We start from the raw sequence: 25,128 nt of genomic DNA, 5'->3' as shown, positions 1-25,128 counted from the left end.
ATAGTAAAATGATAATTAATTGGAAGGCTAAAGGGTCATGACAAGATGTGAATAATTGATTTTTCAATGATAAAAAAAAAACAAGGAGATATATCTTCTGAAAAATTCTTCATAGTATATCCTATCTTTTCTCTCCATCACTACGTATTTGAGTTTGTAAAGTAAATACATTAGTTTCAATAAGAAGGGTCCAATTGCTAAATAATCACATAATATATTCTAGAAAAAAATCAGATATCCATATTGTGATCAGTGCAGTAAAGGATAGCATGTGTTTGAGGAAAGATTGATTCGACTAGGACTATAAAGAGAATTTTTGGCTGCATGAATGCAAGGTAAATTTATTCATAATTCTTAGAAAATATGGAGTCAATGTAGGTTTCATGCAGATATGTGATATGGTAAGAATTGTATTTTTATTCATTTGGATTATCTGTATACATATTCCTATCCATTAGTGAAGATAATTCACACTTATCTATACAGAGTTTCTAGAGAAAATGTGAAACCAAATAAAATACCAACAAACAAAACCTTAAACCAGTAACTACTGAAAAGTCACATATAAGTAATAAAGATGATACTTACAATAAACACAATAAAGTAAAATTTGTAAAACATTGATATGAATTTTAGGAATACAAACTGCATTCTTGTTTAAGTCAATTGTATGTAACTAAGCAAGTGGAATTATATATAAATTATATACAAACACTCTGAATACCATAAGTTTTGGGAAGAGATCAAGTTTTACTTTTTTTTTGTTTTATAATTCTGTGGCAGCAGTTGTATGATACTCAAATGCTATATTTAACTAATCTCTTCTGTTTACTTCAAATCTATTCTTCAGTTCTCTATGTTTCTGGTAAAACTCAGGAAGAGGCAGGAAGAACAGTTGAATTTATGGAATTTATGAATCATAGTACTGTATAAACATGTTTCCCCAGATTTGGGAAGTTTTGTTTGGTGCAATATTGGTGACAGGTTTTTCATCCACCAGAAGCTATAAAATGAAGTAGAGAAGTTAGAAGGCTAGTATACTTCTTCTTTAAGTGGTATTTCAATTCCAAACACACTTTAAAAAAAAAAAAACTGAAATGGAAGGTTGCAAAATGAAGCTATCAGGAGACAAGACTAATTTAACAAATATATTAGAAATTACGTATCAACTGAGTATTGTACATTTCAAAGTAGAAAACTTGGGGTGTTATAAACTCATTACAATGATATTGCCATTGTTTAAAGCATCTTAGGGACTTTTCTTTTGGAATTGTCAGTTCATGCCTCGCCCAGACATTCTGTCTTATTACCTCACACTCCTTTCAGTTGAACTGAAAATGTAACAGCTCAGACTGAACATCCTTATTATTCACTAAACGTGGCTCAGAATGAGTTCTGACTATTTTCCAAAATCAAGTTTTCCCACAAATTATGATGATTTGTCACCACTGAAAGCATTTAAAGAATCCCACTAGCTCATAAAGCAATTGTAAAAGAACTTCAAAAACTTTTTGACAAATTGGACATTATTGGAATAAGTAGATATAACTTTCCAAGGTAGCTAATTTGAATTCTGTTCACATGTTTACCAGATATCTCTCCTACACTAGGCACCGTTTAAGATGTTACAGGAAATAAAAAGGTGGGTAAAACATAATTTCCTGGAGGGCAAGAACTATGATTTGAGAAGAAAGATAAGGCAGATATGTGAATGACTTTAATACAAAGAAAACCATGATAAGAGTCATAGGGAGGTACAATAAATGAAGTGCAATTGGAGTTCAAAATATGGCAAAATTACATTCACTTGCGGATTGGTATCTCAGCTAAACCATAAAAGACCAGTAGAATTCTGATAGAAATAAGACAGCATTGCAGGGAAAAATAGTGTGATCAGTGCAGTAAAGGATAGCATGTGTTTGAGGAAAGATTGATTCAACCGGAACTATAAAAGGAAATTTGGGCTGCTTTGTGAAAGCCATAAATGCAAGATACACTTAATTATAATTCTTAGAAAATGAGGAGCCAATGAAGGTTTTCATGTAGAAGTGTGATATGGTCAATGGGTGATATGGTCAGAATTATATTTTTATGCATTAGGAAGCTTAGTTTGCCATTATGTGAACAGTGAATTCAAAAACTGGAAAATTTCATGATAGTCTGAATAATAGGTAATCCAGAGTTGGAACTAGGATAGTGGATGTAGGAATTGAGAAATAAAACATATTTCTAGAGAAAGGTCTTGTGCATAAGATAGAAAAGAACCAGTTTGGAGAGAATGGGAATAGTCTTGCTACAGCCATCATAAAACTATGTCCCAAAGTGGCTGGTCTGCTGAAGCTACCAGAAAGTCACAACTTTAAATTTAAATGTAAGTGAGTGTCTGCTTTTGGAAGTCTGCATATCATGTCTGAGTGGACAGGCTAAAGGACATAACACTGAGGACTGTGTGATGTGAACTGGAGTCACATCATACACATAGTTAAGGTTTGTGAATCAAACACATTTGTCTGTCTCATGTAAAATCATACTTTAAGTAGACACTGTATTTCATAATATTAATTATATATATATGCTCATATTGTCCAAGGCTGTACATTCACAAGAAGGTATGCATATAGTTAGATTCTTAAGTGCAAAGTATCATGCTTAAGACAATTGTTCTAATTAATTTTATATAGTCTCACAGGAATTACAAAAAATGTGATTTTTTTTTGAGAGAGAGAGACAGAGAAAGGTCTTCCTTCCGTTGGTTCACCCCCCAAATGGCCGCTAGGGCTGGAGCTACGCTGATCGGAAGCCAGGAGCCAGGTGCCTCCTCCTGGTCTCCCATGCAGGTGCAGGGACCCAAGCACTTGGGCCATCCTCCACTGCTCTCCTGGGCCACAGCAGAGAGCTGGACTGGAAGAGGAGCAACCGGGACTAGAACCTGGTGCCCATATGGGATGCCGGCGCCGCAGGTGGAAGATTAACTGAGTGAGCCATGGCTCCGGCCCTTGATTTGATTTAAACAATCTGTTTTAAAAAGAATTTTACACATAGGCTGGATATGCTATCAGACTAATTTATGAGTCTAGTAAAGCTGTTACTTGAAATGTGCTATATTTTATGTAAGTCAGGAAAATTGGAAATTTTCTTAATCTGCCGTTCATTGTCTGAAATTTGATTAACTGAAACAATCAGACAAAAATCAAATCTCTCTGCAAAGTTCTGTAGTAAGAGATTCATAAATCAATGTTTTACCTTGCCATCATTGTTTTGGTATTAGCTGAGTATTAAAACTTACTAATAATTCTACTTTAATTGGGAGAACATTCTAGTTGTTTGTCGCTTGTGATATGCACTGCACAGAGAGCACTGCTGGGCATGTGATAGGCACTCAACAAATATTTGCTGATCAATTGATTAAATTAGCCTGGGCTGTTACTATTCGCTAGCTATCACTTGCTGAAATTCAATTGAAGAACAAGAGTGGAAGTGTATGAGAGATAACTGCATGGAGCTGAGGGGAAGAGAACAAGCTGCTTCCGGTTTTGGAGCAATTTGTGTTTTGGGGCAAAGAAGAAAAGATGTCTTAACATTTCTAAATTTTTTTTCCTCTTCTTCTCTCTGTTAAGTCTCTGGAAAAGCTTTCAGAAAAGCGATTACCTTTACAGAATATAGCTTCAATACTACAGCTTTAGGGCAAGGAACTAAAATTTTTAAGCACATACATTTTCTTCTATTAAGAGATAGGCAAATGGTAGAAACTAGTGGAGATATGCCCTCCAGGAAATTAGAAAGAGCATGGAGATTTCTTTAAAAAAAAATTGAAATAGATCTGCCAGATGATCCAGCAATCCCAATGTTGTGTATAAATTCAAAAGACATGAATTCATTTGATCAATAAGATACCTGCTCTATCATGTTTATAGTACCCCTGTTCACAATAGGCAAGACGTGAAATCAACCAAGGAGGCCGTCATCAGATCAGTGATTCAACAAAATGTGGCATATACATATACAATGGAATGTCATTCAGCTGTAAAAAGAATGAAATTCTATCATTTGCAGCAAAAAGATTGGAAATGGAGGCCACTATTTTGAAGGAAATAACCCTGACACAGAATGTCGAATACCACATGTTCTCCTTTTTATGTGGGAGCTAAGATTGAAAAGAAGAAAGCAAAGCGGAGGCCCATGTCTATCAGTTCTGTTGCAAATACAGCGTTTTGTCAAAATTTGTATTAAATATTTGCCCCCCAAATTGTAAGAATTATCTACTATTATAGTATTAATGATTTTTTGAATATTTTAAAATTTACTTTTTATATGTGAAGTTGAACATCTTTTGATTCTTTTCTATTTTCCTGCTGCAGTCTGGTCTTTTTACTTTTTATTTATTGAACTCTAGTAGAAGCACCAAGCCTGTGACTATAATATAAATTAAAAAGTTACCGCAAAAGACCATTAAGTTAAAATAAATTATTCGTTAAGAAAGAAGGTAACAAAAACTCAAAAGCGGAAGGGAGGTTGGGGGGGGAGGCCGCTATAATTCAAAAGCTGTACTTTGGAAATTTATATTTATTAAATAAAAGTAAAAAAAACTCAAAAAACCTTGTCTATTTGAATTTGGAATAGTACAGATGAATATATTTCAATAATAAAAGTGGCCTGTACATTTCAAAGGAATAGTTCACTAGGCTGAAAATTTTTTGAAGTTGAAAACCTTCATATTTTATTTGTTTTCTTCTACATAATTTTAATAGTTACATTTTACGGACTAGAAGTGATTAAGAAGAGGGAAACTGGAATTCTTGGATGTTTCAATAAAATTATAAAAAAGTATTCAGATATAAGAACAAATTTGATTTCATCCTACTAATTATCAAAATACTATGAAAATAACTGAAAAACATAAGTAAAATTACTAAATTAACATGTGGGATTATTTTCTTCTAATCGAAAATCACTGCAGAGTGCACAATTACAAATCTAGATTCCCTGAAATTATACCCTCTAACATGTTTCAAAATATTACCTTAATTCTAATCATGTAGACATTTGAGAAAATATAGAATATCTTCACTGATTTCAGAAAATAAGCTGTTGAATGCTAGCATTAAATTCTAAATATAATTATATAAAATACATGAAATAGCTTGTCACAAGAATAGTCAGAGAGCAGTCCTCCAGACAAGAGCAAGCAATTTAATGTTTTTTAAAAGCTACCATCCTTGCTGGACTGGACTGGTGTTCTTATCATGAATCTCTCCATGGTTTTGCTTTTTATATGACTCCTTGTTGAAACAAAAGGCCCGCTTTTAAAATAAATCAAACACCCTGACTAGTTGTTGCATTAACACTATATGGGCTGATACATTCATTCTGTAATTTAAGAAATAAACAGAGGAAGTCAGAAAAACAGACTAGGAAGCTCTAGACCCTTGTCCTGCAATGGAAACATTAAATAAACAAGTGACTGACTAACATAACATTATAATAGCTGTGGAAGTCAAAGATCTATAGCAAGGAAGCAAATGTCCAACCAAAAAAATGCTGAATTTAAAGTGGCAGGAGAATTTGTTTTTACTTTACCTTGTCACATTCCCTTTCTGGTGTGCATAGCATGGTTTAGGGGAAGTAGTGACCTGATCCCCAGTCCTTTCTATGAAGAGAGGGCAGGGAAGACTAAACTTGTAGTGTGCTAACTACTGTGAGATCTGCCTGAGATATTGGTCTCTTTATCCCTCAGTTTGGAGTTCAGACAGCCAAAAGTGGCATAGCTCAGATCTCAAGCTAGAGGAAGTGGCGGGAAGCAGTGGGTAACACTTGTGAAAATCAGAAAGAAACAGCAGATCCACAGAAATTTAGAGAAAGAGATTACTAACTGAGGGATATTAAAGGCTCTGGGGGAAACACTCTGAGGAAAATTAAAATATTTAAAAGTAACCATGTATATAAGAGGATTGGTAACCATTATGTATATATGCCTAGGGATGACAAATAGACAAGATCCAAGAAATCTTAAGAATTCATGCTTGATTGATTAGTGAAGGACCTCCAATGCATGGGGTTAGAATGAAGAGACTTGAATAGGTGTTTTTGCTATTTTTATTTTTCAAATGACTGATCTAAAAAATTCATAAGGTACACAAAGAAACAGGACAATATTGTCCATTTGAAGAAATAAAATAAATCTCAAGAAAATGTCCCAGAGGAAGTGCATGCATTACACTTACTAGAAAATGACTTTAAAGTAACTATTTTATGTTTAATATAAGCCCCATGGTAACCATAAAGAAGATACACAAAAGATGAAGAGAAAGTAATGACAGCATATACTAAAAACAAATCTATGGGGCCAGTGCTGTGGCATAGCGGGTTAGACCCAGCCTGAAGTGCCAGCATCCCATATGGGTGCCAGTTTGAGACCTGGCTACTCCACTTCTGCATCCAGCTCTCTGCTATGGCCTGGGAAAATAGTAGAGGTGGCCCAAGGCCTTGGGTCCCTGCACCCACATGGGAGACCTGGAAGAAGCTCCTGGCTCCTAGCTTCAGATCGGCTCAGCTCTGGCCGTTGCAGCCATTTGGGGAGTGAACCAGTGGATGGAAGACCTCTCTCTCTGTCTCTAACTCTCTCTGAAACTGTCTTTCAAATAAATATAAATAAATTAAAAACAAATCTAATAAATCACAAAGGGAGACAACAAGAGAGAAATAAAGAAACAAAAGAACTATAAAACATAAAAAAAAAACCTAACAAATGGCAAGAGTAAGTCCTTTCCTTTCAATAGTTAAGTATAGATAGATTCAATTCTTCCAACGAAAGATAGAGTGGCTGAATGGATAAAAAGCAAGATCCAATGATATGTTGTCTACAAGGGACTCACTTTAGCGTTAAGTACACACATAGGCTGAAAATGAAGAGATGGAAAAAGATATCCTATGCAAAGAGTAACTCAAAAGGAGTAAGTGTGGCTATACTTATATCAGACAAAATATACATTCAGTCGAAATCTGTCAAAACAGATAAAGAAGATAACTATATCATGATAAGGGAGTCAATTCTTCAAGAATGTATAATGATTATAAAAATACATGCTTTGAATATTGGAGCATCTAAATATATTAAGAAAATATTAAAATAACTGAAGGGAGAAACAGACAGCAATACAATACAGTAGGAGATTTCAGCACTTCACTTTCAACAATTGAAAGATCATCCAGAGAGAAAATCAATAAGAAAATAGCAGACTTGAATAGTGCTAAAGACCAAAAGAACTAAAAGGACATCTACAGAACAATTCATGCAACGGCAGCAGAGTACACTTTCTTCTCAAGAGCACACAGAACACACTCAAAGACAGATCATGTCTTAGATCACAAAACAAATCTTACCAATTTTAAGAAGGTGGAAATCATGTCAAGTGTCTATTCCACCAATGTTATGAAAATAGAAATCAAAAATAGGGGAAAATTGGAAAATCTACAAAAAATGTGGAAATTAAAACAATACATTCCTGAACAGTCAATGAATCAAAGAAGAAATTGAAAGAAAAAATTAAAAAAAAAAACCTTGAGGCGAATGCAAGCAAAAATACAGTGTAGCAAAACTTACAGGATGCAGCAAAAGCAGTTATGCTTTGGTTTCAATGCGTTCCCTAAAAGTTCATGTGCTGAAAAATTAATCCACAGGTTTATATATTAATTGTATTTGGAGATGGGGCATTCAGGATTCAATCAAGATTAGATGAGATGATGAGGGTGGGGTCCCTATGTTGCTGTTAGTAGCTTTGTAAAAATAAGATAGAACAGAGTAAGCTGTATTGTCATGACACGCCTACCACAACATTATGATACAGTAAGAAGGCCCTCACCATGTGCTGAGCAGTTGCCTGTGACATGTTCTGGGACTACTCAGATTTCAGAATCATGAGTCAAATAAACTTATATTCCTTATAAGTTATCCAGTCTCAGCAATGCTGTTACAGCTCCAAAAAATGACTAAGACAAGTTATAAGGGTGAAGTTTATGCCAACATTAGAAAAAAATATATGTCAAATAAATAAATTGCCTTTATACATCAAGGAACTAAAAGAACAAACTAAGCCCAAATTTAGCCAAAGGAAATGATAATGATCAGAGCAAAAATAAATAAAATAGAGACTAGAAAGATAATAAAAACAATCAACAAAACTAAGATTTGGATTTTTTTAAAAACATAAAAAAATTGGCCAACCTTTAGATAGGTTAATCAAGAAAAAAGAGAGAACCCAAATAAGTATAGAGGAGATATTATAACTGATATCATAAAAATATAAAGGAACATAAGAGACTATTATGAATTAATTCCTAGACATATACAACACATCAAGACTGAAACATGAGGAATTAGAAAATCTGAGCAGATTGATAAAGAGTAAAGAAACTGAAACAGTTATCAAAAACTTCCAAATAAAGAAAAGCCCAGGAGCATACAACTTCATAGGCGAATTCTACGGAACATTTCAGGATGAATTAACCCAATCCATCTGAAACTCTTCCCAAAAATTGAACAGGAAGTAATTATTGCAACCTCAATTCACAAGGTAAGTTTTACCTTCATACCAAAGCCAGACAAGTAGCTCATTAGAAAGAAAAATATAGGCCCATATATCAAATAAACATAGAAGCAAAAATCTTCAAAAAGAAAAAAATAAAAAATCACATTAAAAAGATCATATACCATGATCAAATGGAATTTACCTGTAAGATGCAAAGATGAGTCAACACATACAAATCGATAAGTGTGAAACACCACAATAAGAGAATGAAGGATAAAAATCCTATGATCATCTCAATAGTTGTAAAAAGTATATATGACAAAATTTAACATTCTTTTATGATAAAATCTTAATAAATTGATGTAGGTACATATACTTCGTCATAATAAGATCTATATATGAGAAGTTGATAGCCAACATCATGCTCAACAGTGAAAAGCTAATTTTCCTCTAAGATCTGAAACAAGACAAGGATGTCTACTCTTACTATTTTCATTCAATATAGTATTGGAAGTCCTAACCAGAACAATTAGGCAAGGAAAAGAAATAAAAGACAACCAAATTGGAAAGGAAGAAGTAAAACTCTCTGTCCTAAGGACTCCACTGAAAAACTGCAACTAGTAAATGAATTCAGTTTCATTGCAAGATACAAGAATCAATATAGAGAAATCAGTTGTATTCTATCCACTAATAATAAATTTCTCAAAAAAATAATTAAGGAGAAAATTGGATATACAACAGCATCAAAAAAGAACAAAACACTCAGGAGTAAATTTCACCAAAGAGGTGAAAAATCCATGTAGTGAGAACTGTAAGACATGGATAAAATAAACATAGCATGGCCCAGATAAATGGAAAGATACCTGAAGTTCAGAGAATGAAAAAATATTGTTTAAATGCACACACTACCCAAAGTGATCCTCAGATTCAATGCAATATTAATCAAAATTCCAATGGTATTTTTCACATAAATAAAGAAAATAATCCAAAAATTCTTTTGGTACCATCAAATAAGGAAGAACAAAGTTATAGAGGAGAATACTTCCTTGCTTCAAACTATATTACAATTTAATGATCAAATCAGTATAGTTTTGGACTAAAAACACATAGATCAAAGGAACATAATAGAGAGCCCAGAACAAATTCATACATATCTGAGTATAGATAGTCTTTAGGATGCCAATAACACGCACTGGAGAAAAGGATATCCTCTTAAATAGTGTCTAGAAAATGGTATATCCACATGCAAGAGAATGAGTTTTGACCCTTATTTTGCATCATATACAAAAATCTGCTCTGAATAGCTTAAAGAGAGATAGGAATTTGGCTTAGTGGTTAAGACAACTGGTTAGGATGCCCATATCCCACAACAGAGCACCTAGGTTCTACTCGTGGCTCTGGCTCCAGATTCCAGCTTCCTGCTGGTGCAAATCCTGTGAAGCAGATGTTGGTTTTCTGTCACCCATGTGGGACACCCAAATTTTGTTACTGGCTCCCGGTTTTGGCCTTCCCTGGGTACATTATTGGAGTGAACCAATAAATGGGACCTCTCTCCTCTCTCCTCTCTCCTCTCTCTCTCTCTCTCTCTCTCCCCCCTCACTCTGCCCTTCAAATACATAAAATTTAAAACTGAATTAAAGACATAAACATAACATCTGGAAATGTAAAAATCTCAGAGGAAAACATGGAAAAGCTTTTGGACATTGGTCTTGGAAATGGTAATTTTGGATTTGGTAGCAAAAGCACAGTCAACAAAAGTAAAAATAAACAATTGGGACTTCATCAAAGTAAAAAGTCCACAAAATAAAAATATAGCCTATGAAATAAAAGAAAATATTTGCAAACTATAAAACTGATAAAGGATTAATAGCCAAAATTTATAAGGAATCCATACAATTCATTAGCAGAAAAATTAATAACCCAATTAAAATGGTGGTGTGCTAGATGGGTGGGTGGATCATTTCTAAGGTGAAGAAATGTTCTAAAATTAGATTGTGGTGTTGCTTGACCAACTTTATGAATATATTAAAAACTACTGAATTGTGCACTTTTAAAGTATGGATTCTATATTGCATTGTATTGCAATTCTAGCTCAATAAAATTATTTAACAATAATCCTTGATAAAACTACCTACTCAACTCACATTGCAGTTCCTTTTTCAAAACTTGAATGCGTCCCTAGCATTATTTTGACCAAATCATTCAATTTTACTGGCCCGCATTTCCTCAGGTAAAAATATAATTTGTATTGATACTATGTCATGACCTATAAAGTTCATTCAACTATGAAACTTCAAAGTTTAGATTTCTAAAAAGTTCTGAAGTCCACAAATAGTGAAGAAAGTTGGAAGTAACAAAGCACATTTACCAAGGGGATATATTATATTTGTAAATTGATTTTTTTAGAAATAAGATTTATTTATTTGACAGGGAGAGTTACAGAGAGCGGGAATGAGAGCTAGAGTGAGAGAGGTGAGAGAATCTTCCATCTGCTGGTTCACTCCTCCCTCAAATGGCTGCAATGGCTGGGGCTGGGCCAGGCTGATGCTAGGAGCCTGGAAATCCTTCAGTCTGGAAATCCATCCAGATCTCCCACCTGGGCAACAGGAGTCCAAGTACATGGACTATCATCCTCTGCTGCTCTCCCAGGCACTTTAGCAGGGAGTGGGATCAGAAGTGGAATAGCTGGGACTTGAACTGATGCTCTAATTTGAAATGCTGGAATTCCAGGCAGCAGCTGAACTTGCTGCATCAAAACACCAGCCCCTGGAAGGTATTTTTAGAGGAACCTCAAAGTTTCAACTTCTATTAATTTCTAAGAACTTATGAAGTCCATGAGAGATAGGAATTCAGTGAATTATCAAGCCACAATAGTACTATAACAAAAAAACCTGTATTTATAGCATTTGTCTTCCAAAATGCTTCAATATGCTTACACATATAATTTTTAATAAACTGTGATCATAGCAGTTCTTTTATGATAATTTACTTATTAAATTTATTCCTGACATGGAGATAACATGAAAAATAAATGGCACCTAAGAAATCAATATGGTTGTAATCAGGCTCCATGAATGAGGTTTGTGTGAACAGTTTTTTGAATGGAATTGCAATATCCTGGTATAGTCACCTCCTGTCAGTTTCTTTCATACCAATTCAACCCTTAATATAGTATTCCCAAGAGGCTGCAAAACAACTAATTTCAACTTATCATCTTCTAGAATTTCTTCAATTTGAACTTATTCTCTTAAAAATATTTATTGTATTTATTTGAAAGTGGAGAGGGAGAGGAAGAGGGAGAGGGAGAGGGAGAGAGGGAGAGAGGGAGAGAGGGAGAGAGGGAGAGAGGGAGAGCGAATCACCATCTGCTCGTTCACTCCCCAAAAGCTTGCCATAGTGGGGATGGACCAGGCTAAAGTCAGGAGCTATTAACTCAGTCTGAGTCTCCCACATGGGTGTCAGGAACCCAGGTAACTTGAGCCATCACTACTGTCTCCTAGGGTATGCATTAGCAGGAAGTTGGAATTGGGAAAAGAGCCAGGGCTCTAACACAGGAACTGCTTTATGGGATACAAGTATCCAAACTAGCATCTTAATTACTCTATCAAATTCCTGCACCTGTACTTATTCTGCTGGATAGCTTGGAACTAGACTAGCCTCCAGGAGTGGGATCTCAGCTTGAAGTTAATTGGTTTAACAGGGAGAAAAGACAGACTTCTCTGTAATAAAGTCCCAGAGTCAGAAAACCAAGACATTTTTTTGCTTGATTACATTTTTATAGATAGAAAAGTTGTCAAGCTGACAATAGGCTCTTTAAGTCCTGTTCCAACACTGTTGAGAGTATAGCTTCGTCAAAACCTTAGAGGATAACCTTCATGGATTCCACCTTCTCAGGATGCTTTGGTTTCCCCAATTCCCATCTAAAAGAAAGATAGGGTAAAGTGATACCCTAAAGATTTTCTCCTTTTTAAGGATTTTATTAATACATTAGACTCTCAGGATCATAGCAAATGCTTGATAATTACTACAACACAATTCTCATCAATTCTCAAGTTAATGTGATATCCATACAAAGAGGACAGATTCTGTGTAGTTCACAGATATAATTTTATAATATAATGAACTTACTCCCTCGCCTCGTCCCTCCCTCCCTCCCTCCTTCCTTCCTTCCTTCCTTCCTTCCTTCCTTCCTTCCTCTTTTTCACGCTCACTCTTTCCTTATTTGTTAATTTTTGAGATAACATATTTTTAATTCACATTATAGTCAAAGGCTTAATGCTCTACTAAACAGAGTTCAACAAGTTAAAAGGTGCTAGTTCAATGGGAATATGGACAAGGGCTATAAACAATAATCAAATGAAAATATGATCATTTCACTCATATATAATAAATTTTAAAATAACCACAGATCATTAAAACTATACTAGAATATCTTTCTTTAAAAGGTTCTCTTTAAACTTTCTCTACCATACTATCACAGGTCAAACTGGCTTGAAGGAATCTGGTATAATATAGACAGGCATATATGGGATTTAAGTTTTGATGAGGGAGACAGCTGACCTCCAGTCTTTCAGACAGTATTGCGTGCTATTTTTTCTTCAATTACTCTAGGATGATTGTGGGTTCAGTGATATTTTACTTGAAATGGGATGTAAAGGAGAAATGAACTACCAGAGTTTCATTAACTTTCCAGTTCTGAGTTCATATGCATAAGGCGGCTTATGTGCCAGGGAAGGTACAAGGATCCTAGCACAGACTGTCATTTCACATGACAGCATTCCTGTGAAGTAGGCATTGTTCACTACCTTATACAAATAAGGAAACTCTTACACAGAGAGGTTAAGTCACTTGCTAGAGGTCATACAAGTAGAAAGTGGCCAGATTTGAATGTCACTCTGTCCAGGCTCCAAGCTCATGCTCTAAATTGTTATGTCAAGCTGCTTTCCTTTTAAGGAGATTGGTATTCAAAAAAAATTACTAAGTTTTAATACATTTAAAAGGTTCTTTTCATTAAAAAATGTAGTTTCTTTAAAAGTTCTGTCAGAAAAAAGAGTCTATAAAAAGGTAAAACCACAGGTTAAATTAACTTTCGGGGAGTGGTGTACTTAGGACAAATTAAAAATTAAACTCTGCATTGTTGAGGCTTTTAGTAACTCACATTAGAGTTCAAATAGTCATGCTGAATGGTAAAGCAGAAAAACACCAAGATGGATAACAGATTTCTGAGCTGGAATTTTTCTTGGGCAAGTAATTAAAATCTGCTTAAAGAGGTCAGCATTGTGGTGAAGCCAGTCAAGCCGCTACCTGAAACACCCTCATCCCATATAGGTGCCGATTAAATTCCCTGCTGCCTTGCTTCCCATTCAGCTCCTTGCTAATGAGTCTGGGATTCAGCCCCTTGCTAACGTGTCTGGGAAAGCAGCAGAAGATGGTTCAAGTGCTCAAGCCCCTGCTACCCAAATGGGAGACCTGGAAGAAGCTGCTGGCTCCCAGCTTTGGCCTGGCCCAGCCCCGGCTGTTGCGGCCATCTGGGGAGTGGACCAGGGAACGGAAGAGAGGTAGAGACAGAGAGACATCTTTTCAATAAAAATGACTATATAATTATAATGGGGTACTCTTCTGCTAGGGCCAGGTGCCAGAGGAGCACTTCTGTACTGTTACTGGTTTTAATTTTGAAGCAGTGAGCTTTAAGAAGGAGGGAGTTAAGAGAATATGAGGGTGGGTGGGCACTGAGTACAGTGGTTAAGAGGCTGTTTGGTACATCTACATCTCATGTCAAAGTGCCTGGGTTTGTTTTCTGGCTCCACTCCGAATTTCAGCTTCCTGCTAATGCACATTCTGGGAGACTGCATGTGATGGCTCAAGTAATTGGGTCTCTGCCACCCATTGGGGAGATCCAGATTGAGTTTCTAGCTCCAGGGTTCTGCCTGGTTCAGTCCCTACTGTTGCAGGCTTTTGCGGAGTGGGCCAGCAAGCTAGATAATGCAAGATCGATCTCTCTCTCTCTCTCTCTCTCCCACTCCCTCTTCTCCTCCTTCCCCTCTCCTTCTCCTTCTCCCCCTCCCTCTCTTTCCTTCCTCCCTTCCCCAGAAGACAGTTCATTGAATTGGTTGCAAACAGCCTGGAAGATTCTTAAATCTAGTTAAACCTTAAGTATGGTGGTTGAACAGACAAGAGGGTCTAGCCAGTAGAAAGCAAAATACAAACAGCCATGTTCTGTTATTCATATTCTGTAAAACACATTTTTTTTTCAGAGAAGAACCATGGCCTTAAGCGATGTTCTGAGGTAAGTGTATACCTCATCACTAAACAATTTATTTGAAGTACATCTGGACAATGAATATGTGAAATGGCAAAGAAATAACACCTATTTTGTGTGCACAGGTCTAAAATTGCCTTCATTCTTACTCTGAATATGACATTTCCCTATGAACATTTTTAGAAAGATTATTTATATTTAGAAAGATATTTATATTATAGTGGTAAACAATGTTTTAATGAAGCATTTGCTTTCAGAAGAAGCACTTGGCTGCTATCGCAGGCGCTGACTTCTCAACCACCGACACCTGGAGAAATGATTGACTTGCCTGGCTCTATACCCAGAGAAGGCACCATTCACTGAGTGACATCTCCCCAAACTGTAAGTAAAGACCATTACAGGAATAATCTATGTTCAAGAGGATGAGTCTAGCCAATTTAATCCTATTTTAGTGATGGGAAATGCGATGCTTCCCATAAAGCTACCATTTCCTGAACAAAATCATTTTAAATGTCAAGGGAAAACTGCCATGTTATAAAAATGACTATATTCCGTTAAAAGAAAACTCATCATTTTAAACATGACAAAGAAATCACAAGACTCTTCAAGGAGTTGAGCCCAAAACATAGCTCTGAGTCAAAAATTTTGCTACTTTAAAATACGAGTTGAATGACCCAGGTCCCAAGTCTAACTGGATATGAACATAATTTATTAAAAACCAAACACAGCTTTTTAAAGCAGTTACAAAATAATTTTATACGTTACCTGGTAATTGTTTTGGTTTTGTGATAACCTCAATTGGCTTGATGATGCAAAATGTGGAGAAAAGTTATTCCGTGATGGATTTGTAGTACTGTACATTGTACTCGAGGCTGTGTGTAATGAGGTCCGTGGTGTCAAATGGTAGTCTCTAGTTTGATACAGTACATTGTCTGACAAATCTCTGATATTCACCATTTGTGAATTTGGCATATTTCTTCCTGGTCCTGGCAAAGTTGTACTTTGGTTCTCAGCTCGAAGGGAACTGCCACTTTCATAAAACCTTGAGTAGGTTGGTATCTGTGCTCCCATTGATGCCAACTCTTCCTCTCTGGCATATTCATCCTCAGCATCTCCTGTCTCCATTGCAATGGACAAACAAGTTCCTTCTGCTGAGCTAGGCTTCTGCGGAACATTGCCCCCCAGAATTCTCTGGGGGTAATCACTAACTGCCAGTGAAAAAACTTCACGGATTTCCAAATTTTGGGTTCTACAGTAAGGGTCTCTAATAGTTGGCTTTTGTCCACATAAGTTATGTGATGCCAGACCTGTGTGTTCAGGCTTATATGACCTTTGAATCCCAACTGGTTCAATTTTGCAAGGTCGGTGGCACACAGATGGCTTTTGAGGTACTGTCATTTCAGAAGCTTGTACTGAAGAGCTCCCATAGTTTTTCTTTGCGTGATTGTATACTGAGTTTCCAGCATTTACCACACTTGTCTGTCGTGACAAAATAATTGTTTTTTCACCCAGGAGCAAAGAGGCATTTTTACAGTGTGCTACTTGTCTTTGAACAGGAATGTGCAACTGAAATTCAGTATCGTTTTTACTGGCTGTTTTCTGAATAGGAGTTTTATGTGCTTCTGTAATTTGTGTATTTGTATACTTGGTTGTCCCTTGTCTACTTGCTGAACTGGCTGGACTGTATATACCAGTTACAATGACGTCATTATTGGCTGATGTCCAAGAAGACTGTTGGCTTGAGGGTTGAGCAATATTAACCACATTTCTGACTGTAATGTCTGGAGCTGCTAAAGAGGTACCAGAAACAGTTGCTGTTGTTGTTCCTGATTCGGAATTCTTACTACTCATTTTTCTTCTCTTATTGCCAACCCACGTCTGGAAGGATAAAAAATAGTATTTTAAAAAAATTAGCAATAATGCAAGAAAAAAACAATTACTAGATTATAAATTCTATTCTCATTTGTCTTAGAATGAACTGAGGCCTACACAAAGGTAAAGTTAAAAAGATATTATGAAAGACACAGTAAGTAAAGTATAGGGCAAACATGATCAAAGTCTCCCAAATATCTAGGAACTTTAAGACTACAGTATATTATTGCTCTTCTTTTCCTCAAAACCCATCCAATTACTACATATCAAGAATTATAAAAATGTTTATATACTTTGATCTAGCAAATACTTTCCTGGAAATTTATATTAAAAATAATCACAGATGTAAATCAAAGTTTATGTGTGACGATCTTCATCATGAATTTATTAATGACAATGTATTTATTAATGATAATGGCTAATTGAAAGCATACTAAAGGTAGACTAATGACATTACAAAGTGTTCATAGGATTTTGAAGCATATATATGTTTGCAATCTTCAAGTTTAATGATATTTTTATATGGATATATATTAACTTGGCTAATTTAATACAGCTAATCTATATTATTTTTAGGTATTTATTATTATAAACTGTGTTTCAATGATTTGTTCCCTTGGTTCATTAGAATAAAATACTAGAAGGGAACTATGATGCTCTGATGCTTTCAAAGTACCCTCCAATGTATGAGTGTTATGGTTTCCTCTACTCCCACTAACAGTTTGTATTATCTTTTGTAGCCTTTACTAGTTTGAGAGTTAATAAAAGGTATGTAATTGCTGTTTTGATTAGAATTTCTATGATCACTATATTACTTTGATAGAATTGTATTTCCTTTACCTTTATCCATTTTTATATTGGGGTGTTTGTCTTTATAAATTGATTTGCAAAAGCAATTTTCTACTAAAGATAGTAACACTTTGTCACAAGTTGCAAATACTTTTTTTCAGTTTGTCATTAATATATAGTAGTTATTTTCTTTTCTCTACATACTAAATTTTATAGAATGAATATATATTACTTTCATAACCAGAAAAAAAATTACTAATAAAAATAATGCCAGTGGTTGGCATTTAAGATTTGATTACAAAATTCACACTTTTATACAAGTAATTTATTATAATTACCTTGGTATTATTGCACTGAATCATGACTCTTCCTAAAATACGCAATTATAATACATTCCATAAAGTGATTATCAAACTTATAATTATTCCAAAATGCATAACATATTATAAACTACCAAAACACATTTTTCTATTAAGAATTAAACAAAAGAAGTAGGTACATGAAAACATTAAATGAGCTAGCCTTACACAAACATAATACTGGGTATATTTACTTAGCGTTTTGTATGATGTGTTTCCGAAGACCACATCTGATGTATAATAAGCAACACAAATGCTGCTATAATACAGAAAATAAAAGCTAACATATATTGAATCTCCATTATGTCTGCTTTATAAATATTGGCTTCTTTGGTAGGGTTTTTCTAATTTTATTAATGAAGAAACTGAGGTGCAGAAATAAGTAGACTGTGCCGAAAGATATCCTGCCAGCTAGTGGCAGAGGAAAGATTCAAAGTCAATTCTACCTGAATTCAAAGCACATTTACCTTCCACTACCCCACATGCAGTGATTAGAAATTTCTGAAATAATAATCTTTGTTTATCATTTCACTTTTTTAATTATAATTTTTTCCGTAAAGAAAATGTTCCAGAAACTGATGCTCCCTTTTGCTTCACATGCAGCAGTGGAAATTTTAAACTCAATCTTATTTACTTTCATGAAACAGCAGGAGTGAAAAATCACAATTGGAAGGACATGTGAGTATAAATGTCAAAGGAGAGAATGGAAAAAACTAAAAGTCTTTAATATTTATACCCAAGAGACATATTTAAAAAGGAACGTTTTTGAATAAATATAATTTCCTAAAAGGTACATTTTACAAATATTCCAAACAAACTGCTGTACTTTGTCTTTTCAAGTAAAAAAATGTATGGGGGGACTAATGTATTTGTACAACTTTGAAAAAATGTATCCACATGGCTGAAGAAGCTTGTGAACTAATACAATTGGGATTCAAGAACTATTACACCTGGCAGGCAACTCTGGGCTCTATTTATGAAAAACAACACAACCTACTACGTTCTCATCACACAATACATATCTCAACTGAGGAAGTCTAAGAGTGTCTTAGTGCATTGCAAATTTACGTGGCTTACTTACATAGTTGATACGTATACTTTGTGTATGTTTATAGTTTATGCATATAATGTATATTATGTATAGCTATTATATAGCTTGCTAGATATTTATATTATGTACTCATCAAAAATAAAATGGAATAATAGAATAATAAATATGCATATATGAAGCAACTATCTAGCAACCTCATTTATTCAGAACATGGCCAATGTCATAAGATCCATGGACTTCCCTAGTAGGACAACCCCTAACCTTAAGACTCACTTTAATGATTTTATATATAATTTTAACAAACATGGCATTGTAGTCTACAGCGAATTAGAAATAACAAAACCAGGGGCATTGGTGATAGAGACTGTTTTGGAAGGCACCCTTATAGCAGCAAAACTAAAAATGTTCACTAGATATTGCACACTAAAAAGAAGATAAAAGGAAAACAACAAAACTAACTTAAAAAATTAAATACTAGTCTGTGATTCTTAAATAAAGGGGAAATTAATCCTATGTATGTTACCACATTGTGAGTATTATTATTTTAAAGCACAATATAATTGATTTCCATAATGAAAACCTTGAGTCAAAAAGTTAAGGATTCAGTTGTTTTCCACATGCTGTATTGAAGAAAAGTAGGAAAGTATATATTTTAAAAATATTTCCATTGTTGACAATAATAAAAATTCATTGCCTAATAACTGAATTAAATTTTACTGAAAGTTGAATGGAATACACAATTTACCATTGCTTATCATACGTAAATGATTCTCCCTGTAAATGTCTCACTGATGAGAAGGAAAAAAGTGGGTCAAACAAAATCCATATGATGACAATTTAGAGTGGGGAATAAATAAAGTACACACATAGGAAAAAATAGGGTGAAAGGCATTTAATCACCAATGCTTGATATCCATAATTTTTTTCCGTTTTCTCTTATGAATTCACTGTCTCTAAACTTTTCTTTTTCTATGCATTCTTCTTGGTTTTCATGTTATTTTATCCTTTATCAAATTGTTAATACAGTGAGACTTGAGGTCTTTTGAGGAAAATATAACAAATATTTTTTCAAAAATAATAAAAAAAAGTCTCAAGTAGAGCATATAGACGTAGCAAAATAATGCAGGGGCAGGGGCAGGGGCAGGTTGTGGAGTGATGAGCCTCTACTCCATTTTCCTTTGACTAAAAAAGCTATCAAGATTGACTCGAGATGTAGATTAGGAACACTTCATTTCTCAGTACAGTTGACATTTTCCTAGATTAGAGAGAATGTATTTGTTTTACACTGTTGCTTATAACTTCCATACCATTTTACTCGCAATCTTACATTCTAAGAATTTATATCTTTCATTTCCATTGCTTGTTTTAGATTTCCACACTCTTTGGAGTATAAATATAAATCTTTGTATTTCAGCACTCTCAATCTTCAAGCACAATCAGGTAAGTTATGAGGGGAAGATTGTTAATAACAAATTGGAAATATGAAAGATAACAGTCCACAGTATAGCTGCCTGGGAAGGTTTTTCACTGTAAGGCAATGTAAGATAAAAGGAGAAAAAAACAGGAAAGAAATTACTATAGAAAAAAGTTTATATTTTTAAAGTGCAATTCATTGAAATATTACCTGTATTTGTATTATTTCTCCTAAGGCAATTCAATATTTTCTTCTGAAAGTTCATTTTGTAAAGATATTTTAAATAGGGCATATATAGCTATCAAAAGGCAGTGTTTCTGGTTGTATGATTGTTGATAATCATCAAATAAGAAACAGATAACCTGGATACCCAGAAATGGTGGCATAATTCCCTATTTGAAGGTGAACATATCATTTAGTATCTAGGAAATATATTTTTCAAAGAATTCTGTTTATCAAGAGATTTTTATCTTTTAAAATCTTTGAAGGCACATCTAACAGGAACATAAACTTAACAACAGACATACTTTCTCTTTCCCAAATTAGTCTAATGAATGCCAAGGATGAGAATGTTAATAATCTTTAAATCACTAAGGTTTGACACCAGTAGGATTTGTAGCATGTTCAAACAAACATGAAAGAACCTGTGCACTCAATAAAATCAGTGACAAGTTGTGTTAGCCTTATCTTATGCCTCCTCTCTATCACTTTCTCATTGCCTTGCAAGATTTACAGCTGAATAACCTTGGTTGTGATAAAGAAAAATTTCCTCCCTTGGGATTTCTTGTCTCTTACTTGTTAGCCCATTAAAATGCATGCATCTTTCTTAGAAGGACTCCGTTTTCATATAATAGACTAGGTTTTCCTAAAAAGACACAGATACTAAAGTAATAAATGATTGATGAAAAATTCGAATACAACAAAAAATATCCTAGGTACACAGTATTCCCATGCTAAGTGCCTGTTTTACAGTTACCACTTAGGAAGACCGTATCTAGACTAATTTGTTGTTTAAAGAAAGCATAAGATCAACAATTAATTGATTACAAAGATATTTGTTAGTTCAATTACGATTTTCAAAAGGATATGTTTACACTGCAAAGGTTTTAGTGTTTTCAAGGTATTTATAGAAACAAATACATACTAAATGATTAGTTCTATTTGTTAAAAACTAGATATTTTATAGCAGGGAAATGAAGTTGCTTATAAGTTAGTGACTTCATGCCCTAGTTTTTTTTCATATTAAGCAAATATCATTTATAATAAAAAGCTATAAATTTGAGTGTAAGACCTCAATACTTACCCTGACTACACTGAAGTCCAGCTTAGTCTCCTGTGCACACTGTAATATGAGCTGGAAGCAATTTTTACTTTGATTTGTCATTCCATTTTCATAATAACGCTGTAAAATCCTTTGTTGCTCTACAGTAAATACAGAACGTAGATTCATCTAAAAATAAAAGAAAATACTCTGAAAATTGGAATAAGAATTTGGTATGTGTAGAATTTGTACACTTTTCATCTCTTGATACAATTTCAGGGCTTCCAAGCTGCAAGATTTCTTTAAGTGAATTAATCTCCAGTAATGGGCAGTAATTTGTGTGCTAAAGGGAGACAGCTTCTCACTGAAAAATATATATAATGCAAACATTGAGTTTCTTTTCAAAAAGAGCACCAACTTTAAGGACAAAAAGGAAAAGAAAAAAAGAGAGGAAAGCCCTTATCTGGTTAGTGTCAGTGCATGGGGAGAAAAAAAGGTTCTTTCACTGAAATAAATATTTATGGCTAGCAAAGCCAGAGATGGTGGTAGCCATACGTGGTCAATTATCACCAGGGACACTCACTGTTCTTTGTCAAGCCAGGCATCTGGCATATGTCTTAACAGGCAGAAGCTACAATGTGGAACAAAAGGGGGCTCTTATTTTTCCTCTTTCTGGGATAAAGGGGTTCTTTTATATATTAAGACAAAACCTTTCTTTAAGGCTTGAAGATAAAGGTGTAGTGACTGTGAAAATTCCCTTGTTTTAGGCAATTCAAACCAAAATAATTGCTTTAATAACTACAGTCTGTAAATAAAATTCAAAATCATATATATTTTATTAACAATAAGCCATGTAAAAACAATGTACCTTTTAGTTAAATTGATAGTATCATAATTAGACAAGGTACATAAAATGCAATTTTTTTGCCAGTAGATTGTGACATTTGTTATTAAGGGACAGCAACTCTGTGAATCTCACAAATCAGAAGCAGGTCAAATTCTTTTCAAAAAGATGAATTCTGGCAGTGCATTTTCCAAAGAACACTTGTAATTAGATTAAGGCAATTTCATATTCTTATAAAACTTGTCACACTGAAATTGTTATTTCTACAAGTTGACAGAAAGAAAACCTTTCATAAAGAAAGTGTCCCTTCAAAATTAGGAAAACATCAACAACAAAAACACTACGAGCCAAAGCAAATGGAAAATTTTCTGGTACATGTGTATAAAAACAACCAACTACACTGACATGGAAATAAAAAGTAATTTCCCTTTCTTTTAATATGCTGAAAAATATAGCAGTCTAACAAGGAAATTGAAGACAGTCATGCAGCCATCCACTACAATTTGTACACCTGACTCTCTCTTGCTCACACCTTTCTCCATATAAAATGTTAAGAGAACTGATTAGAAAAAATCAGATGTAGGAGAGGGCAAGGGAAAGATAAAAGTTGAATTTCTCCTTGAAATCCACAGAAACAAAGGTCTCCACTGACTTTCTGAAGAGGGGTCTCTTCAAGTACGCTAATGTGGGAGTACAAATCTCTTATATGCAACTTGGCCAAGTTTTCAGGGATGTTTGGATCAGTTAATAGGCACAGTTCATAGGAAAGAAATTTTTATTATTGTGGTTGTCAGTTTCCTGAGCAGTTCTGGATTATTTTTCCTAAATGGCTCAGGCACAGTCAGTAAAAAAATTAGAAGATAGAGGTAAAAATACCTGAAACTCCTTCTCTGGTGCTGATTTTTGAATCAATTTACTTTGGAATGGGTTTGAAGAGTGGTAAACTTCAATTCACTAACAGGAACAATCAGGGCAATGGCTCTGATGCTCCTCTACAAAGCTGTTCTTGCTGCAAACAGCCTAGAGTGCAAGATATGGGTGATTCCCAAGTGTGATGATATCTTCCCTTATGATATAGGGATGTTTTCTTATTGGCTAGCTGTAGCTGTTACACTTAGTCAAGCATGATATGAACCTTGCAAAAGCACAGCAAGTCTTTCACCACTGATAACCAGTAGCCAAACCTAAGTGACTGAGTACTTAACAGATTTCTGTAGTTTACAACCCTGACCACAGGGTTTTTAGTTTTTCCCTTCAAGACAGTGGCAGTAGGATCACTTTGTTCATGAGAGCTACTATTTTTCCTTCAAATTAAACATTCTTTACCACAACAAGATAACCCCATCTGAGTAACATGCCTTGTCATTATCTCTACTCGCACTAGTTATCTTGGTCTACGAAGGGGCAAGATATTAAATGGCAGCACAGCCAAAATTCTTCATTTTTTAAAGATTTATTTATTTGAAAAACAGAGTTACAGGGAGAGGTATAGACAGAATGAGAGAGAGGTCTTCCATCCTCTCGTTCACTCCCCAAATGGCCGCAACAGCAGCAGCTGAGCTGATCCAAAGCCAGGAACCAGGAGCCAGGAGCTTCTTCTGGGTCTCCAATGTGGGTGCGGGGGCTCAAGCACTTGGACCATTCTCTGCTGCTTTCCCAGGCCATAGCAGAAGCTGGATCTGAAGTGGAGCAACTGGGTCTCTAACTGGAGCCCATATGCAGTGCTGGCACTGAAGGCCATGGCTTTACCTGCTATTCCACAGCACCAACTTTGACAGCCAAATTTCTTAATCATTTGTTTAAAAAAACAAGAAGAGGTTTTTTTCTTTCAAAAAATATTCACTTTTAAAATTGGGTTCTTATTAATGTGGAAGATAAAATGACAAGCCGTTGATTCCATACAAATTGAGGTCCACTTGGTTGTAATGTGAAGAGTGGCTTAATCGGTAGATTAAACACTGAAGTAACAAGTCATTTAGCCTTACTCCAAGATTTCTTAGTCTCATAGTCTTCCACATCATACTGCTCACTCAGCAGATGCTAGCCCATAAGAATAAAATGACTTGTGTTCTAATGTTAAGTTCCACTTCTGACTATTCGGTAAGTAATTTAATTTATATGAACATCTGTTTTTCAATCTGTAAAATGCTGGATTATACAACTTGGTTTGCCTACCACCCTGGATTACTACCAATAAGTTAGGATATGTGAATTCATTTTTCTTAATTGTAAAGCACGGTAAAGTTGTAACATATTTGTGTGTTTAGTACAATTCAAACTTCCAGTTTATCTATCATACCCAGGAGTGGAATTTCTCATGTCTCTCTCAGGTTTAGGGCTCAGCACTTTAAGGAGCACTTTGTGTCTTTGAAGAAAGATTAAATTAGTTCAGTATGTGCTATTCAAGCAAGCAGAACAATTTTAGATATATTGCTTCAGAAGTAGCTGAAAAATAAAGCTTCTAGGATGACTATTGCTTTAGGGGTTCCAGACAGTTAAGGCTGTCTGTATTTTCACATGGAAATGTTTCAGATACATTTCTATATAACCCTGTCCCAATTTATTTGATGCAATACTTAAAAGAAGATCAATGCCCTAACAGTGTCCTAGCTGGTAAATAATTTAAAAGGTACTAAAAAAAATTCTTATAAGTAATCATTCATGAAAAACTTGATTTTAAAGATAGAGTGAATCTGTAAAATCCTCACTATTGCCAATATAACAATTCTCTTCAGTATTAAATATTTGAACATT

General features: G+C 34.7%; 1 protein-coding gene across 6 annotated transcripts in view; it reads right to left on the bottom strand.

Moving 5' to 3' along the window:
* The window catches only part of HDX (highly divergent homeobox), a 213,597-nt gene that overhangs the window by 97,345 nt on the left and 91,124 nt on the right, over positions 1 to 25,128 (bottom strand). For 5 of the 6 annotated variants that reach the window (XM_051827389.2, XM_051827390.2, XM_051827388.2 and 2 more), the window contains 2 exons: positions 21,573 to 21,719; positions 15,550 to 16,662 (listed from right to left, as the gene is read on the bottom strand). In XM_051827389.2, the coding sequence (XP_051683349.1) occupies positions 15,550 to 16,662; positions 21,573 to 21,719 (1,260 nt within the window). The remainder of the gene's footprint in view (positions 1 to 15,549; positions 16,663 to 21,572; positions 21,720 to 25,128) is intronic. The other variant, XM_051827391.2, reaches the window with a different exon arrangement.

This window comes from Oryctolagus cuniculus, chromosome X, assembly GCF_964237555.1.
Source record: "Oryctolagus cuniculus chromosome X, mOryCun1.1, whole genome shotgun sequence".
NCBI lineage: Eukaryota > Metazoa > Chordata > Mammalia > Lagomorpha > Leporidae > Oryctolagus > Oryctolagus cuniculus.
Note: the sequence above shows the minus strand (reverse complement) of the source record. Positions and strands in the feature narration are given on the sequence as shown.